The 25,728-nt window shown below is 34.5% G+C and overlaps 3 protein-coding genes and 1 non-coding gene across 5 annotated transcripts; 2 read left to right on the forward strand and 2 right to left on the reverse strand.

Moving 5' to 3' along the window:
* Positions 1 to 233: 233 nt before the first annotated feature.
* On the reverse strand, positions 234 to 1,020 carry LOC123923615 (protein GL2-INTERACTING REPRESSOR 2-like). The gene is made up of 2 exons (XM_045976311.1): positions 834 to 1,020; positions 234 to 601 (listed from the first exon to the last, which is right to left on the reverse strand). The coding sequence occupies exons 1-2, from the start codon at positions 981 to 983 to the stop codon at positions 380 to 382; spliced, it is 372 nt and encodes a 123-aa protein (XP_045832267.1). The 5' UTR covers positions 984 to 1,020; the 3' UTR covers positions 234 to 379.
* Positions 1,021 to 7,569: 6,549 nt separating this feature from the next.
* TRNAK-UUU lies at positions 7,570 to 7,641 on the forward strand. Its single transcript has one exon. It is a non-coding gene; the product is annotated as a tRNA-Lys (tRNA).
* Positions 7,642 to 8,068: 427 nt separating this feature from the next.
* LOC123919818 lies at positions 8,069 to 11,082 on the forward strand. Of its 2 annotated transcripts, none has more exons than XM_045971826.1 (9): positions 8,069 to 8,179; positions 8,338 to 8,457; positions 8,621 to 8,903; positions 9,237 to 9,639; positions 9,760 to 9,859; positions 9,976 to 10,035; positions 10,146 to 10,229; positions 10,371 to 10,478; positions 10,600 to 11,082. In XM_045971826.1, the coding sequence occupies exons 1-9, from the start codon at positions 8,111 to 8,113 to the stop codon at positions 10,906 to 10,908; spliced, it is 1,536 nt and encodes a 511-aa protein (XP_045827782.1). In that variant the 5' UTR covers positions 8,069 to 8,110; the 3' UTR covers positions 10,909 to 11,082. The 2 variants fall into 2 exon arrangements, with proteins under 2 accessions (XP_045827782.1, XP_045827783.1); XM_045971827.1 differs by having other exon boundaries at positions 9,240 to 9,639.
* A 300-nt stretch (positions 11,083 to 11,382) lies between these two features.
* On the reverse strand, positions 11,383 to 21,807 carry LOC123919817 (AP3-complex subunit beta-A). The gene is made up of 11 exons (XM_045971825.1): positions 21,442 to 21,807; positions 21,153 to 21,229; positions 20,387 to 20,636; positions 19,531 to 20,148; positions 17,994 to 18,167; positions 15,898 to 16,024; positions 15,714 to 15,823; positions 15,280 to 15,480; positions 12,557 to 13,533; positions 12,063 to 12,332; positions 11,383 to 11,878 (listed from the first exon to the last, which is right to left on the reverse strand). Exons 1-11 carry the CDS (start codon positions 21,655 to 21,657, stop codon positions 11,515 to 11,517), a joined length of 3,384 nt encoding a protein of 1,127 aa, XP_045827781.1. The 5' UTR covers positions 21,658 to 21,807; the 3' UTR covers positions 11,383 to 11,514.
* Between the last annotated feature and the right edge of the window lie 3,921 nt (positions 21,808 to 25,728).

Genomic DNA, 25,728 nt, shown 5'->3' on the forward strand with positions numbered 1-25,728 from the left:
AAAGGAATATCTCGGTGCAAGAAGTTAGTTGCGAAATTACCATATCTAAAAACCAATAGTTGGTGCCAAATGTTGTTACTATCTGTCAACCCCCTCCACCGCCATTTACTAAGCAGAGCTAAATTAAATAATTCAAGATTTTTGTAATATATTTTTGTAGTTTCAAATAATTGATCCATATTGATCGATTCTTGAACGGATTGATAATTATATAGAATATATATAAGGTAAATTATAACTATAATTTAAACGACAATCAAAAAGAACATCAAACTTTTATTAATTTAAAAATTAATTAAACAAACGACAACAAATAGAACATAAATCTCTTAAAAAATTACATAAACATAATGCTTTTTCTTCTTTTTCCACGATTCACTTAAACACTGTTAATAATCATCAAGGTCTTTTTACACTCTGGGCATTTGGGGTCAGCTTTGGAAGCCATCACAAACATCAAGCAAAACGTACATCCCATCACAATAGGGTGTAAATTGTCGGAGCTCAATTTTGATGATGATTTATGCGACGGATCGATATTCTCATTCACATCTGACTCAATGATACTTCCTTTTTGTATCTCCGTCATTGTTTGTTCAACCTTTGAATGCACAACCAAAAAATTCCATAATTAAGATCAAATAATGTTATAGATTTGTAAGTGTTTTCAAAGTGAGAAAAGCAATAATAGGAAAATAATAACTACTAGTTAGTCTATAATTAAGTTGTTCACAACAATTGAAAAAAATAACAGAAATTACATCATCTAAAATTAAGACGTACATCAAAATTATAGGATTATAAGAATGAATTCAATTAAAAAATAAGTTTACCTCAAAATTGTATTGATCTTGCGGTTCAATTTGTGCTGGTTGATTGAGATCAAGAGATGAGAGAAATTGCTTCTGAAGAAGGTCAGGGTTGCCTCTTTTCTTAATTGGCAAACCCTTATTCTTTTGTATTGTATGAGTGGGTGATCTCATATTCGTCAACTTGAGTGTGAAGTGATTAGAAAGTCATATACTGATGTATATATACTAAATAATGTATTGGAACATATTGACTAAAAAACAAAGGTTCACGTTTATCATCATCATACCTCAAATTCAAAATAACGTTACGATTTGATAGTTTCACGTTTATCATCATCATACCTCAAATTCAAAATAACGTTATGAGTTGATAGTTTCACGTTTATCATCGTCATACCTCAAATTCAAAATAACAGTTACCATTTTATAATTTTTAATTTAGAATATTATAAAGAAAATATTCAGACGCCCATAATTAAGATAAATAAAATAATCATTCATTTTATATACAAAAAAATGATTAAGCGAAAATATAATAAATGTTAATTTGTAGAGAAAAATATAGTGGCAGGAAAAACGTGAATCTAGTATTATTAAATTTTATAAAAAGGACATCGGTTACAAAAAAATGTAATCATAAAAAATTGTATACAATGAATAATAAAAATGAGCCGGTCCTAGTTTTCCAAAAATTATTTCTTTTCTCTAACACTCTTCTCCTTTGTTCATCGGAGAGGGGTGGTTTTAAGTCATTTTTGATCTAGAAGCACCCCTCTACATCTGTTTTTCTTCTTCTTTTAATATAAATAAGTGATCTTCACATTGATCAAGTTTTTTCTTTTGTGTTTTTTTTTGTGATTTGGCCGTCTGAGTGCGGTGTTGTGTTGTTGGTCGTCTTGTGCGACGCTTTTGTTATCTTGTATTGTTGCGGTGTTCATTTGATTTCTATTGAAAGATCGGCTTTAGTCAATTACAGCTTCAACAAATGATTTGGACATCAACGCTGCAGATCCGGAGACATGGATACTCCGGTGACTTTAACTTTATCATATTATTTGTTGTAGGCATTTTGCCGTTGTATGCTATTAACTCGGATGCTGTGAGTTTTGTTCGCAGATTCATCCTTTACGTTTTTAGCAATGTTGATTATGTGATTGTATTTGATGTAATCTATCAATTTGAATGAATGAATACCATTTTGTTTTTGTCAAAAAAAATAAAAAAAGTTCGTCAAATTCAAAGTTTGAATTCTTTCTACTAAGTTGAAAGTTTTGAATTTTAATCATTATAAAGAATAGAGCTTTCAAAATGTGTTAGCCTGAATGGGCCGGCCCTTCTAGTCCAATTTTTTTGGACTTGGGCTTTGAAAATTCTAGCCCGAATTGTTTTCGGGCATTTTAGACCGCCCCGATAAAGCCTGTTTAAAATATGGGTTATCCTGAATGTGCCACGGGCGGCCCGCAAGCCCGAATAAATTTTAATAAAAAAATTTAAAAAATAAATATAAGTAAATTGTTTTCGATGATTTGAACTTAGTTTGTATCATAAGAGTTTCTTTTGCTGCCCTGCGAGTTTCTCGCACGCCTTATTTTTATTCATCCGCTACTTACGAGTTTCTTGCGCGCCATATTTTTATTCATCCTCTAGTTATGAGTTTCTCGCGCGCCCTAATTTTACTCATCCTCTACTTATGAGTTTCTCGCGCGCCCTATTTTTGCTTATCCGCTACTTATGAAATTCTCGCGCGCCCTATTTTTACTTATCCGCCACATTCGAGTTTCTCGCGCGCCCTATTTTTATCATCCACTACTTAAGTTGCAGACGGTGTATTTTCCTCAAAGGTCTCATTTTTACTACTTAAGTTGCGGATGAGTAAAAATAGGACGTTCGAGAAACTCGTAAGTAGCGGATAAGTAAAATAGGGCGCGCGAGAAACTCGTAAGTAGCGGATGAGTAAAAATAGGGCCCGCAAGAAAATCGTAAGTAGCGGATCAGTAAAAATAGGGCATGCGAGAAACTCGTAAGTAGCGGATGATTAAAAATAGGGCGCACGAGAAACTCGTCAATAGCGGATGAATAAAAATAGGGCTGGCAAGAAACTCGTAAGTAGCGGATGATTAAAAATAAGGCGCCCAAAAAACTCGTACGTAGCGGATGAGTAAAAATAGGACACGTGAGAAACTTTTAGGTAGCGGATGAGTAAAAATAGGGCGCGCGAGAATTATTGATCATATGACTTGATTGGTTTGTTGCTCGTTGTATTGATTACTTCGTACTCCTTCGTGACAAGAAAAAAGGTTGTTTAATGATTTCTCGTGTGCTCTACTATGATTTATATTAATTTGAATCTCCAATTTTTCTATGCACAACATAGCGTCCAGATATTTTATCACTGTTGCACATCTTCTATATAGCCATTAAACCACAAATTTCATCACCGTTGCACCCATGAAAAATAAAAAAATAGCCTCCAGATTTTCATCAAGTCAAAACGGATCATAAGTATCATCACCTCCAACTCCACCATGACAAAACAACAATCCGAGTTGGCGGGTGAGATGTCACGAACTGACTATTGATCCAAGGAATGAAGAACTACCCCCAGAACTAAACAACATTTTAAGTGTGGCCCGGGTAGGCATTACAAGAGTATCACCAGACTAAAGCAACAAGACGACAAAGTTAACTACCAACCCTGATCATTCACATACGTAATGGGTGAAACGGTAGGATAAACACTACAAGGTTGCAACAAAGATCAAAGTTTGGGATAACAAAACATCTGCATCCAACAACACAGACGAGATTATGAGTACGAGTTAAGGATGACAGCTTATAACAACAATGAAGCTGTGATGACAGATTATGACTAAGCATCAGAGCAGACACAAGAAGGTCAAGACTTAATAAATAACACCATGGACCTACAGAATAGGGAGTTGAACCCTATGTTCTTTACACCTGGTGGATCATCCCAGGGCGGCAGTAATAATGGAGCATTCCCGCTGTTCCCTTTCTATCTTTACGTTACTATTTTTTATGTACTCTTCATGTAATGAATGTCATTTGCTGATGGCCCCTGATGTTTAACTCACCATTTGCTTGTTTATTACTTAGTACATGTTTAAAGCTATAGGCAAAGTTCTAGTGCGACGACAGAAACAACTTCTATGATAACAGTTCACACCTTGATACAAGAACACTCAGGTGATTGCTTGAGAAAGCACAACAGTTTGAGAGATAGCAAGACGAGTAAGGAAGATAGTGTCCACGAGATAGATGTTCAACTTTCCAGATACTGAAGCCAAGTGAGAATTTGAGCCAAATATTTCCACGGTATTACCAATTTCTTTCTATATACTTATGAGAGCATCCGTGTACTTGTTCATTTTCTAGAACTTGCGATAATTCTCTGCTGACTAATTGGTTTAACTTATATGCATTGAGGCATTTATTCATTTAACCCTGAGCCTTTTTTTTTCAAACCACCCATTTATTATTATCCATTGCTAACCACTTTGAGCCTAAAAATCTCTTTCTTTCGATGACAAACCATATTAAAAGCCTAAGACCTGAAAAATAATATTTTTACCCTCTTTGGAGTTAGGTAGAAATCTAGTTCTCTTGTCTTGGCAATATTTTAAGTGTGGAGTTTCTTCTGGAATTAGCAACATCTAAGTGTGGGGTGGTATACAAGAGAACTATCACAAAGAAAAAAATATAAAATAAAAAGAGACGGAATATATCAAAAATTTCATAAAAAATAGTCTCTTCAAAAAAAAAATATAGAAAAGTGATAGAATAAGGACCACGCAAAGACACATTCGGTCCTAAAATAAAAAATTTGTATTTCATCAAAAATGTTCTACAAGGTAACATGTTGCACCTAAATAAGGACAAGTAGTCACACTTAACTCCAAATTATAAAGCCTACTTTACCAAAAATATCCTACCTTTACCTAAGCCACGTTACAACTCATAAAGACCTCTTATAATGCGTATCTGCAGAAAATCTTTTTCATCGTGGCATGATGGCTTGTCATCGTGGCACGATGATGACTTGAAAAATACGCAGAAAATCCTGAGAAGATCTTCCATCGCACCATGATAGGTTCCATCGTGGCCACGATGAGGCGAAAATACACGTCATCGTGGCCACGATGGGTGTGATGGATGCGCAGAAAAAGCTCAAACTCAGCTGAACAACTATAAATAGAGTCGCCTTCCTCCACTATTATTCATTCAGAAATATTGAGACTTGTTCAATATTCACTCTAGGGTAGGAGAACTCTAAGGAGAAGGCAAGGAGGCCAAGGAACTCCAAGGCCAACAAGGTTTTTTCTTTCTGCTTTTGTAATTTATTTTTCATAGGTTAGGTGGAGTCGAGGAACTCCCTTACGAATGTTTGGTTTTGTAATTTATACAATTTGGGTATAATTCAATTGTTTTCTTATTGCTAACTCTTTTATCGTCTGGTATTATATTTATTTTAATATTGATCACATTAGAATAAAATCTAAGGACCTAGTGGATATCGCATAGGAAACGAAGCTAGTAATCCCGAACGAAGGACGGTATGCTAGGGCCAACATGAGACCAATAAATTCAGTATCTGAGGTCTTAGTATAGGATTTGAACGCACGATAATTTCTACCTTATAGAGTTGCTCTAGGTAAGTGACTAGTTTTAGGCAGACGTGACAGCTTATGATACACTGAGTCACAAGTGCAATGATACCAAAGTTTAAACGAAAAACTGGAACTTTGGGGCGATAATGCTTAAATAAAGTAAGGGTAACATTTAACTAGGCTCTGTATAGCTTGTAATAGAAATAGAAACATATATTGCTTCAAACCTATTTTTAACAGTCTAAATCCTAATAGAGGAAAAGAATTGAACAACCAAGCAGGAGTAAGGGAGTGATTCGACCACACTTAACCACCCTGTGTGGTCACACACACACACCTTTTACTTTTCAGTCATTTAATTTCAGCATTTATTTCTTGCATTTTACTAATTACCCGCATAGATACTTTTTCAAAACAAACAAAGCGAAGGCAACTACGATATTCCTAAACGAAACTAGTAACTTTGGCACAATCTCTGTGGAGAACGATAAACTTACAATTTTATTACTTGATAGCGATTCTGTGCATTTGCAGAACCACCGTCAGCTCTCTACATGCAAAATATACCTAAATTAATTTCATACAAAAATATATATATGGCTCTCTACATGCAAAATATACATATATTATTAATTGTTTTTAGAATAGTAAATTGTTTTGGATTAAACAAAAATATAATATGGCTCTCTTCATGAAAACTTCTGATCACAATAAAAATTCTAAAAAACTACTCATTAGCCAGTAATTACTTAACTAATCCAAAAGGCTAAAACATCATTAACAAGAAATTAAGTAATGAACAGTAACCATGTAACTAACCTCGATAATCAAAGCCATGATCCAATACATGAAACACGAACGTGAAGCGTCGGAGAAATCAAGTTGATACCTCGTTGAACAATTTGGGTACAGAATCCCCCAATTTCCTCCAATTTGGACTTCAAATGCTTTATTAATCTCGTGGGATAAATCTCAGCATAACCAGAATTCGCGTCAAGCTCAGTCCCGGCGCTAGGCCATCCTGTTTCAGTAACGATCACTAGAATCGTTTCGTATCCGGCGAAAGCCATTGCACTAACGACAGAGTCAACCATAACGTCAAGCAAATTCCGGTACCGAACTCCGGTACCTGAAATCTTTCCGGAAATTAAATCTATGCTCCTTCTATTCAGATTTTTACATATCAAAATAAATTCTTTTTTCTATTAAGTCCTCTATTTATTTTGTGTTTGATCTACCTTCTACTTAATAATATAAAAAAGTAGAAAAAATATCCGACCAGACGGTACTTTTTTTTATTTTGTACATGACCAAACGGTGTAAAAAGATGTTTTACCATGTCATTCATTCATTTAATTAAATATGAATTTTACATAAAGTTATCTTAGGTACAATTTGCATTATTTTCAAATTAAAAAATTTGTGCATGCTACTTTTTTAGCTATCCCATTTCTTAGATATCATATCATGTTGTAATTATCAATACTCGTGTTGAAATTTTATAATTAAAAAACACCTAGCTAGTTAACTTTATTTGAATTTATCTTTTAATAATTTACCCATGCCAATTGACAATTGTTTATTTTGATTGGAAATGAGAAGACCAAGATTTATGTGATTAATTGACTGCATGTGGTCGGCTTCAATATGTTTTTTATTTATAATGAAATTAATAATTGAACCAAGAACTTTTACCATACTACATAAATTCTTAACCACTAAACTCAATATGTTTTTTCGCTTCATTTCTTTGAATTTTGTTATAGATTCTCATACCTTCCAACTTATATAAGGACTAAATAAAGCACCAGGCCACACCTTCCAACTTATATAAGGATTTTAAAGCTTAAGATTGATATTTTAAGGCCTAGAACATATTTTTTTTAAAAAGGCCTAGAACATATACTTAACATAAATCACAAGATATGGCAATTGGATTCATGGAGCTTCATCTTTTGAAAACAAAAGGTCTTCATAGAAGCTAGTATTTCTTTGGTATATAGATATTCATTCTTTCTTTTTAGAAAACGTGAGTAATTAGATAATTAGATGAATGTTAATTGAACAAAGTTCATTATGTACTATTTGCCATTATTTATATAATATACTATTCGAAAATATGTACAGAAGCCGTCTTAGCTCAGTGGTAGAGCGCGTGGCTTTTAACCACGTGGTCGTGGGTTCGATCCCCACAGACGGCGTTAAATATCCAATTTTATTTATTTTTCTTTTCTTTTTATTTAGTTTTTCCATTCATGAATCATGACACCGCCATTCTATTGATTGCATTCACGTCACCGCTTCTAACATTTAATTCAACTTATATTACATGAACATTCTACCAAGTAAAAAAGAAAAAAGGTTCATATGATATCCATGCAAAATTCTAACCTAAAAATATTCGTTCCCCACCTAATCCAACAATCCACCGCACATTGCCATTTCAACTCTTTGTTTTTAAACTCAAATAAATCCATTAAATAGAAAGTGTCTTCTCTAAAGCATGTTCATCCCTTCTAACTAACTATATACTTTAATTTAATGGCACCTACTATAACAACTACTATCAATGTTATATATAAGAACCTTTTGACCGTGACCAACTTCCTTACATAAAAAATAAATAAATTTGAAGTCAAAGGGTTCTTTGTTTTGAAATTCATATAGGCAATGAAATTCGAAGACTATCTAATGGAGAAAAGCCAAGAGCCTCAAAATAGACAAGAACTTGAGAATGAGGTGACTATGTTTTTCTATTTCATATCTTATTTGAATTGGCAGTGATTTTAACCAATCAAAGAAACCTCAAAGTGCTATTTCAAGTTTGAACCCTTTTTTATATTAATACAAGCTAATAAATAATAATATGTCTCTCATTTATTTCATATTATCATAAGGTTGTTCAATTGCAAGCACAATTGAAGGGTGAAGAGTTACTCAATAGGGTCTTACTTTGTGCATCACTGCATGGACCTATTTGCTCTCTTCAACACATTCCTTCGGGGTTTTCAACTCAGGTTTATTACTCTCTTTGTCTCATTAAATATTGTTTAAGGTTATGCACACTTCATAAGAAAAGCATTACATGGTACATATGTGTACCTTATATATGTACAGTACATTTTATTTTTGAATTTTTGGTGTAGAATACATTGGATTAATTTGACATATATAATGTAGGTTTATGAGCTTCTTGAAGAATTGGCATTGGTAGAGGAAGAGATCATTTTACTTGAAAGAAAAGTTAAGGAACTAAAACATAGATTGTACCAAGAGAAAAATGAGACCAATGATTTGAAAATACACCATAGAAAACATACTAAATTATGTAACCAGTTCCAAGGATCATTTTCACAAAACTATGAGGTATTCACTAAAGGAAGAAAGTCAAAAGATAGAAGGTCCTCTTTAGGTTCAACATTGGATATCCATAGCCTATTCTCCACACCAAGAAGATCAACAGGTGAGCTTGTGTTTTCTTTTGAGTAAAGAGTCATTTTGTTCAGGTGTAAAAATAAATAAATAAAAAAATCCTTGAATGTGCCTTTTTTAGTTGATGCTCAAAATTTGTCTTTTGTTAGTTGTTTGATCCTCAAATGTGTCGTCTAGTAGCCGTGGTCAGTTTAGTCTATAACATTGCTAGCAAAAAAACATACATAAATAGGGATAATTTTGTAATTTCAATAGATTTATGGACTATAGTGATATCGTCTCACACATTCCGGGACCAAAATGATGATTTACTCGTTTTTGTAGTTGTTCCATACTCTCACCGTGACTTTGGATATTATTTTAGCAGAATATGAAGTGCCAAGAAGGAAAACAGGAAAGATTCCAAGACAAAATTTTATTGAGAAACCTAATGAATTGTCAGAGGAACTTCTTAAATGTCTAATAGGCATTTTCCTAGAATTGAACCAAGCATCATTGGACATTAACGGATCAGAAACTAATGTCCCAAGACTCACTCTTTCCTGCAAGAAGACCAAAGGCTTCATCTCAAAGACTTCATCCAACTGCAAGCCACATTCATTCCTTTCAAATGGAAATGCATCTTGTCTTGACCCATATGGAATATCATCAGATTTAGATTGCACTGCAAGAGATGTAGGACCATATAATAACTTCATCCAAATTACTAGGAGTTCATTAGACACTGAATTCTTTTCACACTGCTTGCCAGCATTCAGAAAATTGAGGTTCATTTTGAGCTTTTAGTACCTCACCAATTATTTAAACATTATCTACATGTTATATAGTCATCATATATATTTTATATTTTTATATATTTCTTATTCTTTTCCATCGTCTTTATTTAGGGTCTTGATACATAAGCTATGTGATGTTGATTTAAGTTTCTTGAGCTACAAGCAAAGGTTGGCATTCTGGATCAACATATACAATGCCTGCATAATGAATGTACTGTAAGGCATTTCAAGTCTTCACTAACAAGAACTTACCTAGCATCTCATATCTATGTCATGATACGTGATGAGTCTTAGAAACCTTTCTATGTTTTTTTTATGTAATTACAGGCATTTTTGGATCATGGCATTCCATCTACACAAGAAAAACTGTTGACACTTATGAATAAGGTATATGTGAGAGAATGGATGGTAATTCAATATGTAGCTATGGTAATAAAAATACTTGTTTTTGTTAGTGATTTTGCTGATATTAACTATGTAGCTATGCATTGACTCAGGCTGCAATGAATGTAGGCGGGATAGTACTGAATGCGCTAGCTATTGAACACTTTATTCTCCGTCATCCATGTGAATCAAAACATGTATGTAACATAGTTTCTTATCATACAATAATGTCTCAAATGCTGAATTGCATTCATCTAGCCTTTTTCAATCACTAAAGTTAAAAATAATATTGAAATTAATTAGATAACCAACTAAATGAAGTTAACAAAAATGATTAGGGTCCTGTGGATGAAAAGGAAGTCCTGTTGAGGCATGTTTATGGTGTGGGGTATCCAGAACCCAATGTCACATTTGCTCTCTGCCGAGGCACTTGGTCCTCACCAGCTGTAAGTTTATTGTTTAAGTTTATCCAAATTAGTAAATTAAGTTCAATAGAAAAAAAAATTGAGGATCCAGTGTATAAATGTGATGAAAAAATAAATTAATATCAGGTGTTTGTTGTGGCAGTTAAGGGTGTACACTTCAGAAGAAGTTGTGGACCAATTAGGGAGGGCCAAAGTTGAGTACTTGGAAGCTTCAGTTGGTATAACAAACAAGAGAAAGATAATCGTGCCTAAACTTTTGCAATGGCATATGCATGATTTTGCAGATGAGATGGAATCGCTAGTGGAATGGATATATAGCCAATTGCCACGCTCAGGATCATTGAAAAGAGCCATGATGGAATGCCTAATAAGGGAAACAAAATATCCTATGACTAAAATGGTGGAAATACAGCCATATGAATCTGAATTCCGTTACATCCTACCCATTTAATATATGTAGTATTTAAAATGGGGTTTTTTCAATATTATCTGAAACACTAAAAGTTAACAAAAAATGGTTATACTATGTGTCCGATTGATAGAGCACTGCAATGTTTCATTAAACAATAGTGTAATAACAGTGATGAGTTTGAGGAATTAAAAACAAGTCTCGTATTTTTACCAACATTATTGCATGGTTTATTGAGTTTGAACTGGTATTTGCAGCACAGTAAAGAATATATCACTCCATAAATGTTCCATATAGCACTATCATTAATCATACAAAACAATAATCACTTGTTGATTCTGCTTGCACTTTATCATAAATTAGAAACTTTACAGGCAAAATGTAAATGGTGCAACTTAATATGGCGCAGCAAGCCAGTTGAGTTCTCTTAGTAGTACACTTGATAAAAATGAGAGATCCAGCAAATAAAAAATAAATATAAGACATAATAAGGATTAGCCCAAAAAAATCCAATACTAGTGAAAATGAAAAATCAGAAATCCAATATCTCGGCCAAACATAAAGTAAGAACAATTAGACATGCTCTTCAAGATTTTCATGCATGTTTGTCCACAAATTAATTACTTTTTGCACATTTTCTATCCGGACTTATGAGTGGGTAACAGGTGGCTCAGCTAAGAAATTGACAATCCTATTTAAGAAATTTAAGCCAAATACCGTCTCTTCACAGTTGACCTTTACAGAAACAATCAATGGGTCGGAGCATTTACCTTCAACAGTAGCTGTAATTAAGCATGGCATGGAATTGTTCAAGATCTCGCTGCTGAAACGCAAACACAAACCGGATGCATCACCAAGGTTGGAAGCAACAGGCAAATCCACAGATACAAGAGATAGATTGGCATTGCTCAGCATCTTTAGTGCTAAGGTTTCACATATCACAAGAAATGTGTCCTCTGTTAAAGAGTTGCTTTCCTTGTTCAGCTTTACAATGTGATCGTTAAATGTGCAACTGGATGCCAAAAATGCAAGAAAATCATAGTTAGAATTCCCAAGGATTAAAGAGGAAAAAATAAAAGGGAGAAAAAGAGAAGGTTCCTGATGCTAGCAAGCAATTGATAAGATCATTTTGTTTGACAAGTGTTGATCCTACAGTTCTAAGAAAAATGGTGAAACAAACAACGAAATTGCCTTACCTCCTCACATATTCAAACATCCCTGGAAGGTGAGATTCCTTATCTTTGAAAGCTTCAATATTAATCGGAAGTGGTTTTACAAAGTATCCAATGTCAGGCCTTAACTTGACAGGGAATTTCTTGTCATTGCAAAATAAAGCCAGTTTCAGAGGCAAAAGGTGGTGATGGAAGCGAACTAGTAGAGTCCGCTTTGCTTTCTGACCAGGCTCCAAAGAAGGGATCTCCTCCATGGAAACCAGCGCTGGTTTATCAATATGAGATTTCACGGTACTGCAACAAAAACATAAAACAAGTAGTAGGCATAAGCACTTACAAAGATAGTAGATAAAACTTGAGATATATATAAGCTCGAAATGCTGCAGGTTCCGTGACCACAGCCAGTACATAGAACCCCAATTCAGAGGCAATCAAAATTCAAATTATAGATACTGATTTATACCTCTACCCAGTAAAAGAAACATGGAAATTACCAGAGAAGGAGGGTTAATACTTACTTTTCTGCTGCTTGTGATATTTGATCGGTAGAATCTACACTTTTGCTAGAATCCTCGTCTATTAAGACTATATCGAACATGGACTCCAAAGAACAATTTTCAAATAATACTTCTAAACATACAAGATGGGAGGATATGCTTGAAGTTTCAGATGAAAAGGAATAATTCACCATTAAACCATTTCCATTTGCAGGATCCAAGAGAGTGTAGCATTTGGGTTTAATACGGCTTCCAATATTTCCAATGGTTATTCTTGCCGAAGATCTTCGAACTCCACTTTGTTCAGTTTCACTTCCTTTAGATGACTTGGATGGTTCATCCAACCAAGACTCGAGAGACTTCGTTGACATCAAGTCACTGAAACCAGAAGTGCCGGCATGATCCCCACCATTCTGGTTTTCATTAACATTGCTAGTGTCGGAAATCTGAATCAATGGATCATCATTGTTTTCACCTTCATTACCAGATACAGTCTCATTGCTGCCACTGACTTCACTGGAACCAGAAATTGACCGTTCAGAACTATAATCAGAAGCATTTTCTTCATCTGAAGACCCAGATGTACCAGAATCATCCACTTCATCTAAATCACTCTTATCAGATCCATCGTACTGATCAATGTTTGGAAGGCTACAAGGTTTTGGGAGAGGCTCATAGCCTGGAGCTGCATGGAATACTAACTGTGAAAGAGACCCTGGGAGATAAAACCTGTCATTGATAGGTTCAGATGGAACTGTCGAGGTTTTTGTCTGTACACCAAATATGCATTCTGCAACTACACGTTTCTGGTCCTTCTTTTGTGATTCGCCATTTTCCTCTTCCACATTCTGAGATTCCAAATTGCTTGAGAGAAGTTTCTTCAAGAAATGCGAACGATCACGGATATCATAATTCAGGTCACGTTCAGCCAATTCAATTACATAAGTCCAAATTTTTCTCAAGGTCCAACTATCTTCTCCCTTAATGCACAGCAAGACCTGAGGACATAAACATTCAAATCTTAAACTCATTTCTTTCAATGTACATGAATATAAAATTCAGGAGCCAAGAACTAAGGTTCCAAATATAGGCATGCTGATCAACTCATTGTATGGTCCTACATACATTTAACAGTACACAAAATTCAACCAGAGAATATAGAATGCATAGTGATATGACATACATCAGCCAGACACCATACATCATGGAAAGATAGAACTCTGCAAGCGAAGGTAAGCTGAAGAGTACTCAAGTGTTATAGATGATTAGATTCAAAATGCGTAGATGTTCACCTTAACAGTATATTCTACTCACTTATAGAAACATCAACTTTAAAACTCACCGGCTTTCAATCATGGCCACAAAAAGATATCACAATTTTTTTATATAAAAATTCTATAGTGGTCCAAATAGAAAATTCAAGTAGAAGGTGCAGGAGTACAGTGGAAAGTAAAAATGCCACAGGTAGACCTATACAAGTAATAAGATGAGAGTATGAGACTGTAAAAGGGTAAGCACTAAGCTGGAGGTTGTGAATAACATCTTAGAATTAATGGAAGAAAGATTAAAGATATCTATTATCTATGAAGACATAACACGCGGAGAAATGACGACATTCAAGATCGAAGATCTATGAAACTTATTCAAGTTTATCATTATCACTAAAAGAACAGTTTAAAATGAATTGAGTTGTTAACAATCCAGCATATATACTCCCTCCGGTCCTTTTTATAAGGAACACTTTGGAAAAAAAATTGGTCCTTTTTATAAGAAATTTTGACCAATTTTCAAATGTTTTAAATGTTTAATTTCACTTATGGCCTTATTTATTATGAGAGATAATAATAAAACTAAGTTAGTTGAATTAAGAGTAATTAAATAAGGGTATATATATCGAATAAATTTAAATTTTTAAGAGTATTAAATGAAAATAACCATGTAAAATGTGTTGCCTTGGTCTGTGTGATTTTTTCAAAGTGTTCCTTATAAAAAGGATCGGAGGGAGTATTTGGATAGGAATGTAGTATTAGAGGGCATGCTGAGACAAGCATAAACACTGATTACATATTCGGACTGGAGACATCCTATAAATGTCAGATGCTCCAAAACTAGGATCTCATGCAAAATGCACGCGCTGTTATAAAGTTTATGCCACATTTATGGAAGTCGTCTATTGTCTATAAATTGATCATTTCAGTTGGTTCCTTTGGCTGATGTAATAGTGGAACTGGAGGGCGCTAATGTGCTGACTACTTCCACTTTTGATGCATTTTGTTTTTTTGTTTGATTTGAGTGCTGCATCATCCTTATTTCTTTACTTGTTTAACTAACAAGCAAAATTCAAAAGAAAGATACTATAATGTCCACACCAGGACAAACTAATTAAGCAAACCATCCTTTACTTTCTGAAGTTAAAACAGCCTTATAACAGGTTATTCACTCGATAAAACAGGCTTTCAGTTTACAAGCATTTCTCTAAACAACCAAACTATCCAATCGGGGACCTAAACTGCTACTCTCAAGGCAGGATTTAGCAATATTTTGTTACATTTGATCTTTAAACAAACCAATGATACCACATGCAGATATTCACATCAAAGCCTTTAAAAAGTTCCATTGAAGAACAAGGAAAAGACCAGTAGAATACATTTTGTCCAGTTATTATATTAGTCAATCCATAAGCAACAATGTATATAAGAGCTAGCTTTTTTGAACAAATGCAAAAGTAACATAATCATATATACCTTTGTGATTGTATTAAGAATTTGAAGCTTAGTTTCTAATTCTTCTGAAGTAAAACACCAAGCAAGATACTTAAGTACTGTACTCAACATCCTTGGAATTATTTCACCCAAAGAACAATACTCCCCCAACAACCAGACAATCATTGCACGGGCAGCAGGGACCTTGATTGTATCCAAACTACGAACCAACTGAATTATAACCTGATATAACAATTGAAACAGTTTGAGATCAGTCATAACTACATAAGCAATGTATCACAAGATTGCAAGTACAACTAACTTAATAATTGCTAGATCAAACACAACATATTAGTAAATACTAAACCCCTGCCTACTTTGTTACATATCTCCATATTATCATTTCAAACATTTAAATCAACGCAAAAAAACAGTACCATTGGAAATAATTTTATGAGAAAGAATCAGAAGAATACCTTCTCATAAATGGCCGGTTCTAATTTTATAATTGATATGATGGACATAATTGCCTGAATTAGTACGCCCTCTTCACCATCCAAGGATCTGATTTCACCACACAAAAACTCTGCAAATATAGATATTAAACAAGAAATATGAAATATTTGTTCAAAAGATAGAATTAATAATTAGACCACACACCTTGCCTAATCAGAGTCAACAGTCCTTCCAGGCATGTAATTGCCATTTTTGGAAGTCTCTGGGCACATAGACCAATGGCAGCAACTGTGTCGGCAGCAAATCTCCTGTCTGGATCTCTAATATAATCCTAGCAACACACTAAGAAAAGTATCAATCAATGCACCAGACTCTGATTCTAGATGAGCAGGTAATAGTGGATTCCTCATTCACGCATAAGCAAATCTAGGTCCTAGATTTTTATTTTTGTATTTATTTGAAGTGAGGTAAAAGACCCATCATAGTCGCATAATTCGCTGCAGTCCCTAGGGAACCAATGCGCGAGTACCAATTCGCATTACTTTTACGAATTGGTTCGTGTATAATTTCTAGCAAAACGTGTACATATACCAAAAGACCCATATTGGAGTATGGGAGGACCGAAACCCTCACCTTGGACAATGATTCAGACCATTAATAAAAAGGGTATTTATTGGGAGAAGTAGAAAGGGGGCAGGGGATAGTATTTGATTGTATAAGTTATAGAGAAGAATACAGGTGGGTATAAAAAGTATAGGTTGGCAAACACTAGGGCTCTACAAATTCCTAGATTTTGTGTTCTTGTTTTTTTATCTCACATTTGAGCAGTGGCAGTTCATTGTGTTCAAAAAAAGAGTTTTCTTAGTTTTTTCACTTTCTTGATAACAGTTGATTGCATGAACTAGAATCAAAGTTGGCTGATGAAGGGGAGTGATCAGATCAATATCCCTGACGAATAAGATGGAGATCGATTCAGATTGAGGAGTTGTCAAATTGGAGCACGATGTGCAGAGATTACATGTCCAAGAACCATAATGGAAATAAATGACAGATGTCTGGATTCATGGCATTGAAGGTGTGAAATCTTTCACTAATTAGGGTAGAAAACCAGTTGTTGGGATTCTAGCAATCATGAGCACCAGAACCTGAAGGAGACTCAGACAGCAAAATACCAGTGCTGGTTTTTATGAAACAGGGTTATAGGGGAAACATAGATGAAGAACATTGGAGGAGGATATAGATACCCGTCTTTATGGAAGATGACATGTATGGGAGGCAACATGGCATTGAAAGGAATCTTCTTGCTTCAATGTGTATTGGAATACAGGAGGATGAAAGTGGTTGTATTATAGTAAGTATCTAAGCATTAGGGGAACCCTCCCTTAAATGCTAGTAGCTATAAAGAGAGAAGAACCAAACTACTTAAATACTCCACCAAGCATTCCATACTACTTGGTGTGGGACAATGGCACCCCATAATACCAAGTCCCTAGAACACCTCCCCTGAGAGCTGACGTTCTGGCAGCTGCACTATACGACGCTTTACTCAGCCTTTTTGGTCAGGCCCTCCTTACCTTAGGCAACCCTTTCCGAGCCACTGGCAACCAGCTCTGACCAAGCTCTTAACAAAGGAAATCTAGTTTACAGAATTATGAGAGAAAACAAAAGGAAATTAAGATAAACACAGTAGGTTCCCCCAAGGATTTGAGAGCTTGGTCTATCCCAATCAATATACAGCCCCAATTGGTTTGAACCATTCACTTTGAACCTCTAGGCTGCCTCTCATAATGTTTACGAATAAGAGATCTAACACATCTACAGCCAAACGGAAATAATATGTTAAAGTGGGCTCCTTTGGGATCGGAGTACATTGGTGACAAAGGGGGAAAACTATTTTCAATCATAAAACATTCAGGGGCAAGAAAACCCTTTAATGAATTGTATTTGTATATAGTTTACCACTGGTGGTGATTGAACCAGATAACAAGAATATATTTGCAGGACAAAGCAGAATCAGGAACAATCTCGTTCCATAGTCCGTTAACATTTTTTGACATTAAAACACGGCCTTATATTAACAATATTGAAACAACATCAAACAAGGACCATTACACTAAACATAGCAAGAAGCAGGACATAACATTAACAGAGGTATCAAATCCACTTCATAAACACAGAAAACAAGGGAGAATAGTAAGAAAATTCACAGCTGCAAAAAGTTCAGATGGTATAAAGTTGACAGATCAAATAAATTCATATTCCAACACTGTCCAAGAAAATATATACTTGATGTGAAATACCTGAAGTTCTTTAAGAATGAATGAAATAGATGAATCTGAAGAAATAATAGAAAGTATTTCCAGCTTAAGCTCTTTTATTTGATAGGAATCTGCAGAGTGTATAAAGAAGTCTTCATAATGTGGAGCAAATAGAGAGGGCATAGCCTTGGCAAACACTTGGATATTGCACAATACCTGCATAAATCAATGAACAAATAATCATTAATAGCAAAGTCAAATATCAAAGAAATTGATATTTGATGATATATGTTGATTAACTAGAATTCCTCATTTTCTTGCCTTATCTAAGGATATTTTCTATGTGCTTCATTTTCCTTCATAATACAATTTTGTATACCATCAAAATAAAATTTAACTATCCAACTAAAAAAGTCAGAATTCAATATTTCTAATTTAGATGACTGAGCAAAATTTGTTCAATAAGCACATTCTGATATTTGTTACCACGACCGACATAAAACTGCCTTGAGTAAATGTTAAACTGTCAATTGCGAAAACATGTCAATGTTAAGAACGTCATTCAAATATCAGCCAACAAAAAAAGTGAAATAAAATAATGTATTTGAAGGAAATCCGTTAACATTGACCTCTAAAATTGTATAGTTCCTCCCTACTCCCTAGGTTACACGAAAAATATCTAATTCCAAACTCAACCATCCATGTAAATATTGTGGTGTCACCTATTATATGGGTAAATCATCAAGGAAAGGTGATTCCTAAGGAAGCGGTCGGTACTAAGTTCTAGGGGATGGATGTACTGTTGTTCCTGCAATAAGAGTTTAACACTTATCCCGCTAGCATTAATTTATTCAGTAATTGTGATGTGTCCATCGCCATTCAAATCATATCTGGGTCTTAGACAAAAAATAAATTAATAAAACAATAATTTAGTTATATCTTAGGTACATCATAACTACCATGTCTAGACTAGTATCAATATTCTAAGAGTGACGGAAGATAATTCTGTTCTCTTGGTGGGCATGATATGTTTATGTTTCAACCGGTATCAAGATAAACAGAAATGTAATGAAGGCTGGAAATGAGTAAGAACACATTTACACCATATTGCACACAATTTACTAGTGAATATAGGATGCCGACTACAACTCTAGGGCAATTGTCCCTGGACTCTCCCTCTAACCCAAATCAGATCCTCTCCCTCCCAGCCTTCCACTCTCTTTCCTATTTATGTCAACACACTAACATAGTACTAACATACACTCATAACTACTACTAACTACTCATAACTGTTAGGCTGTTACTAACTTTCAATATCAAGGTTTGATCCACTGTTTTCCAAAAAAAAACAAAAAAATCTATCAAAGAAGTATCAATTTATTGGACATAAGATGATAAAACACGACCTATTGTAAGATAGAACACATACATACAAGCTTCTTGAAAGAAGAGCCAGTGACTAAAAATACAAGTATTAAAATTTTAAAATAACAAACAAAAGAATATAATAGCAAACTAATGTAGACAGACACGCGGAAATAAAACAAGATAAACAAAGGTTTCAAGGAATGCTAATTACCACATATCTTGAGGCAGGAGATGATCGCAGGACAAACAAGAGTGGTTTAACAATTCTTTTCACATCCTCCTTAGGCGCCATTATCCAGTGTACACCTGCAGCTGCAAGTACAACTGCACTGTTATGAGACCATAACAATGGTGACGTACACTGCAATAGGATCTTCACAATTTCGTTGCTGCAAGATGTATACTGTGATTCATCCAATTTTGGAGCAACCTTAATAGTAGAACTTGATCGTGATAAGTACTCATCTGGACCTTCAATGTAACACTGGAAGATCGTACGTGTTAATTCTGACACGGTCTTCTCAGTGGCATAACCAGCATCTTCTTTTGAGGTAACATAGTGCTCATCTTCATCTAAATTGCTATGGTCTTTATTATACAAAGAAAACATGATGGATTCCTTGACAAGCCCATGCCTCGCTATCACATACCGTAGAAGAATCCCAATTAGCATTATTTGACCCCACTCTTCCACATCAGGAAGAACCTCACACAACTTTCTGAAATTTCTTCCAATAAGTGAAAAATTGTTTGGGCAAACAGTAGTAAATGCAGAAGCAGCAGCTCCAACAACTCCTGGGGAATGATCGTTTAACAATAATCCAATAATCTGCACCACATGAAGTATCAAAATTTATTTATACTGTAGACAACTTTTATGGCCTTCCAACCATACATATGATACATTGATGAAATAATATAACTGGCATAAAACTTTCATCTGTTAATTAGTTCGTTAATTAGTTCAAAAGTTTGAAACGCAAGAAAAGCAGAGAGAAAATACGAGTTTTTTCTATTAATAACCTAGGTCCTATAGATGGTAAATTTCATACATGCGTCTACCAGACCTCTTCAATTGCAGATGCATGTTCCTCCATCCGTAAATCATGAAGCTTAGGAAGAGCATTGGCAGCACATTTTCTAACATAGACAGAAGGATCCCTAGCACATTTTCCCACAGCAACAAGAACAAGAGGTGCGATTGCATGAAGGCGGATTCCAGCCATGGCCCGGAGTGCCCATGCCCTAACCAACGGGTTTGTGTCCCCCAGGTCCTTCTGGAAATAATTGATCGACAGCAATGCTTCATTTGGACGCCTGAACAAAAAAACGAAAAATCAAAATTATAAGAATGCTTTATTTGCAGCTTATTGCACAAGCACTTAGTAAGAGATAAAATAAAGATAAATTGTTTTTATATATGCTATGAACCGTTTAACTGTTTTCATAAGCTATATTGAAGAACTTATGAAAATAAGCTAAAACAAACTTATGAAAATAAGCTAAAACAAACTTACGAAAATAAGCTAAAACAAACTTATGAAAGTTTGTTGTAAGTTTTTTTCATAAATTTTCCCAAACAGTCTCACAAAACTTATGTCAATACATAAGCTCAAATAAGTCAATCCAAACAGGCCCCAAATGTATAATAAAAATATACTATTCTACTAGTCCACGAACCAACCGGAGAACAAAAACACATGCCTAAATCATATTTTCAAATCCTTGAATAAATATACACATTTAATCAACTCAAAAATTTAAAATTAAAACAACAAAAACACATCTAAATACAACGAAATGAAGAAGAAATGAAAGTAGAATTCAACATACTTTTCAGCATAATGTAGAAGGTACAAGTAAACCAGCTTCTTCACTTCCAATGACTGAGACGCAACGTTTTTAACAACCTGTAATTTTCATTCACATTGAAAACAAAGTCAAAAAAGAGAAAGTTAAAATACACACACACAAAATCAACACTAAAAATAAACAAAAATCAATTCAACTAAATCACAAACAAAATCAACAACACTACACAATCTAGATGCGAAAATTTTCAATGAGATCGAATGTGCCATATTGAATAACCGTTATGAATCGGAAAGAGTGAGGGAATGACCTGAGGGAAGAAATTGGCAACGTCAAAGCCTTGAGAGATGAGAGCGAGTAAGCGTTTGAGAGCTTCGCATTTCTCGGAATCGAATTTGCTGTCGAGGAGAGGAGCGATGTTAACGTCGTCGGGATCGTCGTAGAGGTGAGCGTCGGTGCCGATTCGGAACACCGCCGTTGATGCCTTGCTCAGAGATTCCGCCGTCGCTCCGAATTGGGGGAACATTTTTTCTTCTTATCTCTCGTAACTGCTTCTTGAGTGAGCAGGAACTGTTTGAGATCTGTTCTGTTTTGTTTTTTTTTAATGGATGAAGGTGAATTCGGGAGAGAGGCTGGGTGTATTATCGAAGAGAAGTAGAACTTGTGATCATGTTAAAATATGAATTATTTTGATTTTAGAAAAGTTTTAAAAAAAAATTTGATGTATTTTTTTTTTTTTAATTTAATTTATATGCACCGTCAGTTTAAAGTTATTTTGCACATGCGTCCAATAATATACCGACACATCATGTATTAAATTTTATTTTAATTGATGTGGCACTTAAGGGTCCGTTTGATCTGCAAAATATAAATACTGGACAGAACAGGACAGAACAGTACAGGACAGTACAAGACAGAACAGCACAAGACAAACGTTTAAGGTATTGTACAAACTTTGTGTTGTACGATGTTTGGTGGACAAAAGGTTATTTTGGTATTTTAGACAACTTGTGCTGAGGACAAAAAGTTGTCCCGTGGTTCTGTGGGGGACAAGAATTTCAAGTTTTGTCCTATCCCTTGGCCACCAGTTTGTCCAGTACCAGAAACAGTTTTAAAATCAAACACAGTACAACATGAGTTGTCCTGTCCAGTCCCTTATTTTTTAGCAAATCAAACGCACCCTTAGTATTGTATTGTGCATGTCTTTTTTTTTTATATTTAAAATAAATATAAAAAAAAAAAACTTCTTTGAGTCTAACTCAGTTTTATATGGCAGAGTCGAAGTTCTAACCCCTAATATTTTACTTATTCACGACGTAAAATTTCTAGCCACTAATCTAGTTAGACAAAAGAAGATTTTTTTTTAAAAAAAAATCATGAATACTTATTTTAGATAATATCAAGTTTTTATTTTATTTTATTTTTGCAAAAAAATCAACCATTTTCCTCGTTTCAATCCTACGTTCATGGGTCAATAAAAAGGAATCAAGAACTTGATATGTGTTATCTTTCTCTGACACTCCCTGTCATCCATCTTTATGTTTAACACACTTCAATTTCCCTCGACACACTCCCTCGGTTAGTCAATAACCCAACTTCATATTCAGCCCAAAATTTCTCCTTTTATATCTGTGAAAAATTCATCAATCCTAAATTCTTAAACTCAAATGCGAAAAGTTCATCCAATAATTCAAGAGTCAGAGGCTCGGTAATGCCAAGTCTTGGAAAAATAGGGACTCGTTCAAAGGGTTTGGTCTTCCTACCTTATTCGATAAGGGCGAGACCTAGTCACGCCGAAGGGAAGATATGTTTGGAAAAACATGGGCACATGAGACACCTCATACTACCTCTACTAGCTCAACTAGTCGACTACCCGTGCGTTGCACGGGTTCGACGGAACGTCATATATATGTCAATCATGGACGTTGTTAATCATGGATGTTGATATTAAAATACTTATTAACAAAGTTATACTACCCAATTATATGAGCAAAGCCCGTGTGTTGCATGGGTTCGACGGAACGCCATATATATGTCAATCATGGACATTGTCAATCATAGATGTCGATATTAAAATACTTATTCACAAAGTTATACTACTCAAATATATGAGCAAAGTCCGTGCGTTGCACGGGTTCGACGGAACCCCATATATATATATGTTAATCATAGACGTTGTCAATCATGAATGTTGATATTAAAATACTTATTAACAAAGTTATACTACCCAATTATTGAGCAAAGTGATACATTAATCAAATTTAACACGCGAATGAGTCTCATCATATTCAAAGACCAACAATGGAATGGTGATAAATAAATGAGATGGAAAGTAATACGGGAATGATATAAGTTAATCGTAAAACATAATTTGGAATGATATAAGTTAATCATAAGTTAATTTGCGTAAATCAAATTCAATTTGTGTGGTGAGATGAGTCATTGATTTCCAATAATTACCATTTTTCTTTTGTTTTACAAATCTAATCACCTATTGGAAGAAAATAGTATTTAGAGAAGAAGGCGAAAATCTTAAATTGTGTAACTAAAAATGTGGAAAGATTTAGATAGAGATAATTTAGTTATCAACCCTCCCTAAAAAATAGCATTCATAGGGGTACTTTTTTTTTCTCTAGGGATATTGTCATATTGATTACAAATAATTGGTCATTGAGTAATTGGTATAGCATTCATAAGGGTACACATTTTTATTTTTATTTTTTAGGAGTAAGGGTTGGTATGGCCAGCTTGAAATTTGTTTAAAGTCAATTGATTTATATGGAAATTAATTATACAACCTTGATCTGATAAGGGGAGAAGCACCCTAGGCTGTTTGTTAAAGCTCAAAGGTCAGGATGGCGCGGGTGCATGCTTCTGCCATAGTCGCGCGTACACCGGATTTAGTCCCTGTAAATACCCAAAAAAACCCAAATTTTTTCATTTTCCATTCATTTTCTCTCTCTTCTTCTCTCTCTAATCCGAAAACTCTCTCATCTCTCTTATTTCACCTTCACCAATTTTGTTGTCGTTAAGTTTCACTAAATCATGCTTAGAAAAACATATATTATTACAACATGTTCATCACATTTCTTGATAGTGCTCTCAAGTTTAACCAAAATAAACAACATTTATAAGTATTTTAATCTCATTTTCTTCAAAATCAATCTCTTAAACAAAGTGCTTGAATCATCTACTTTTTCTTATAGTTGCATGATTTTTGCTCTAACTTAATGCACCTTAAATAGATGAGTTGCTTTTAAACAAAGTGACTGAATCCTCTACTTTTTCTTTTCTTTTTTTTTTTGTAAAAATTTGTGTTGTTGCGGTGGTGACGGTGATAGTGATGGTGGTGGTTTTGAGAAGAAGATGAAGATTTAATGTGATGTAGGTTGTGAAAGAGATAGAAAATTGATGTGTGTGTTGTGTGTGGGTGAGAGTGGGGGTGGTGGATGAAAGGTTAAGCTAGTGTGTGTATTTGATGGATTGAAATGAGTTTATATAGAGTGTTTGAAAGTGAAGAGGATAGATGAAAGCTAAGGGAAGCTTTTAAAGCCAATGAAATTCTTACACTTGTAATGCAATGAGGATATGAGAAACATAGCAAATGGTATTATGCAAAGTCATGGATGGATAGTAGAGAAGAAAAATAACAAATGGTATTATGCAAAATCATGGATGGATAGTAGAGAATGAAGTAGAAGCACTACTTGTCACTTGATTAAGGTGTCATTTGGCTTGAAGAAGATATATGTGGTCAATGCATGCATGATGGAGGTTCCAAAAGCTTCTTGAGTAATTACCAAGACACAATTGTCACATGAGCATTGGACTTATTGCATCACACATGACATAAGGCACTAAGTGCAAAGATCATGACACACTTGTCATATCACTATTGGACTACACATGATAGGCCCACACATGCTTATAGGTGTCAAGAGATGGTTGGTCACGATGGATAATGTTTTTTAAGGAGTTAGGGTTTCTAATGACATCATGTATGATGTCATCCAATTAGGGTTGCAACTTCTATCTTTTATAGTAAGTAAAGATTATTCTCTAAACCACTTCCCCACTATTTCCTCCATTATTCGTATGACATGCTTATGTATAAGGCATCATATACATGAGGAATATATGTTTTTCTTTCACAACATACACAAATTTTCGTATCTCAATTTTATGTAAGAACATTAAGCAATATGCGGCATCCTTTGAAGGTAAATATTCTGGCCATGAATAAAAGATTTCAAACCAAGTGTCTTGAAGCTGTCTTGGATGATCTTCTTTACCGAACAAAGGATATTCTTCTAAATGGATTTGATAGGGACACTATTTCATATAAGTTATTCGTATTTGATCTACTTAATCTGGTGAATATGTCTATATTGGAGGTAGCAGTTGTCACTTCAACTTGTTGAGGCATAAAAGTTGGCACTACTTTGATTCTTGAAAAAGTGACAAGAATTGAAGAATCGATTCTATAATTAAAATAGTTTCTACATGACAATGAGTCATTGTAGCCCGCATTGAAAAATCAGATCCAATTTATTTATTTATATTTCCTTCACCTTATATAACACCCTATATCGGTTTA

Source organism: Trifolium pratense, linkage group LG4 (assembly GCF_020283565.1).
Source record: "Trifolium pratense cultivar HEN17-A07 linkage group LG4, ARS_RC_1.1, whole genome shotgun sequence".
Lineage (NCBI taxonomy): Eukaryota > Viridiplantae > Streptophyta > Magnoliopsida > Fabales > Fabaceae > Trifolium > Trifolium pratense.

What these genes read in the sequence shown, in the direction of transcription:
- LOC123923615 (XM_045976311.1), bottom strand. Translation starts at nt 983, where the DNA reads ATGAGATCACCCACTCATACAATACAAAAGAATAAGGGTTTGCCAATT. An exon ending in AAGATCAATACAATTTTGAG is followed by an intron (nt 602 to 833) that starts GTAAACTTATTT and finishes GTGCATTCAAAG; the next exon opens with GTTGAACAAACAATGACGGA.
- LOC123919818 (XM_045971826.1), top strand. Translation starts at nt 8,111, where the DNA reads ATGAAATTCGAAGACTATCTAATGGAGAAAAGCCAAGAGCCTCAAAAT. An exon ending in GACAAGAACTTGAGAATGAG is followed by an intron (nt 8,180 to 8,337) that starts GTGACTATGTTT and finishes TATTATCATAAG; the next exon opens with GTTGTTCAATTGCAAGCACA. An exon ending in GCACTTGGTCCTCACCAGCT is followed by an intron (nt 10,479 to 10,599) that starts GTAAGTTTATTG and finishes TTGTTGTGGCAG; the next exon opens with TTAAGGGTGTACACTTCAGA.
- LOC123919817 (XM_045971825.1), bottom strand. Translation starts at nt 21,657, where the DNA reads ATGTTCCCCCAATTCGGAGCGACGGCGGAATCTCTGAGCAAGGCATCA. An exon ending in TTGCCAATTTCTTCCCTCAG is followed by an intron (nt 21,230 to 21,441) that starts GTCATTCCCTCA and finishes TGAAAATTACAG; the next exon opens with GTTGTTAAAAACGTTGCGTC. An exon ending in ATGTTTGAATATGTGAGGAG is followed by an intron (nt 11,879 to 12,062) that starts GTAAGGCAATTT and finishes TTTGGCATCCAG; the next exon opens with TTGCACATTTAACGATCACA.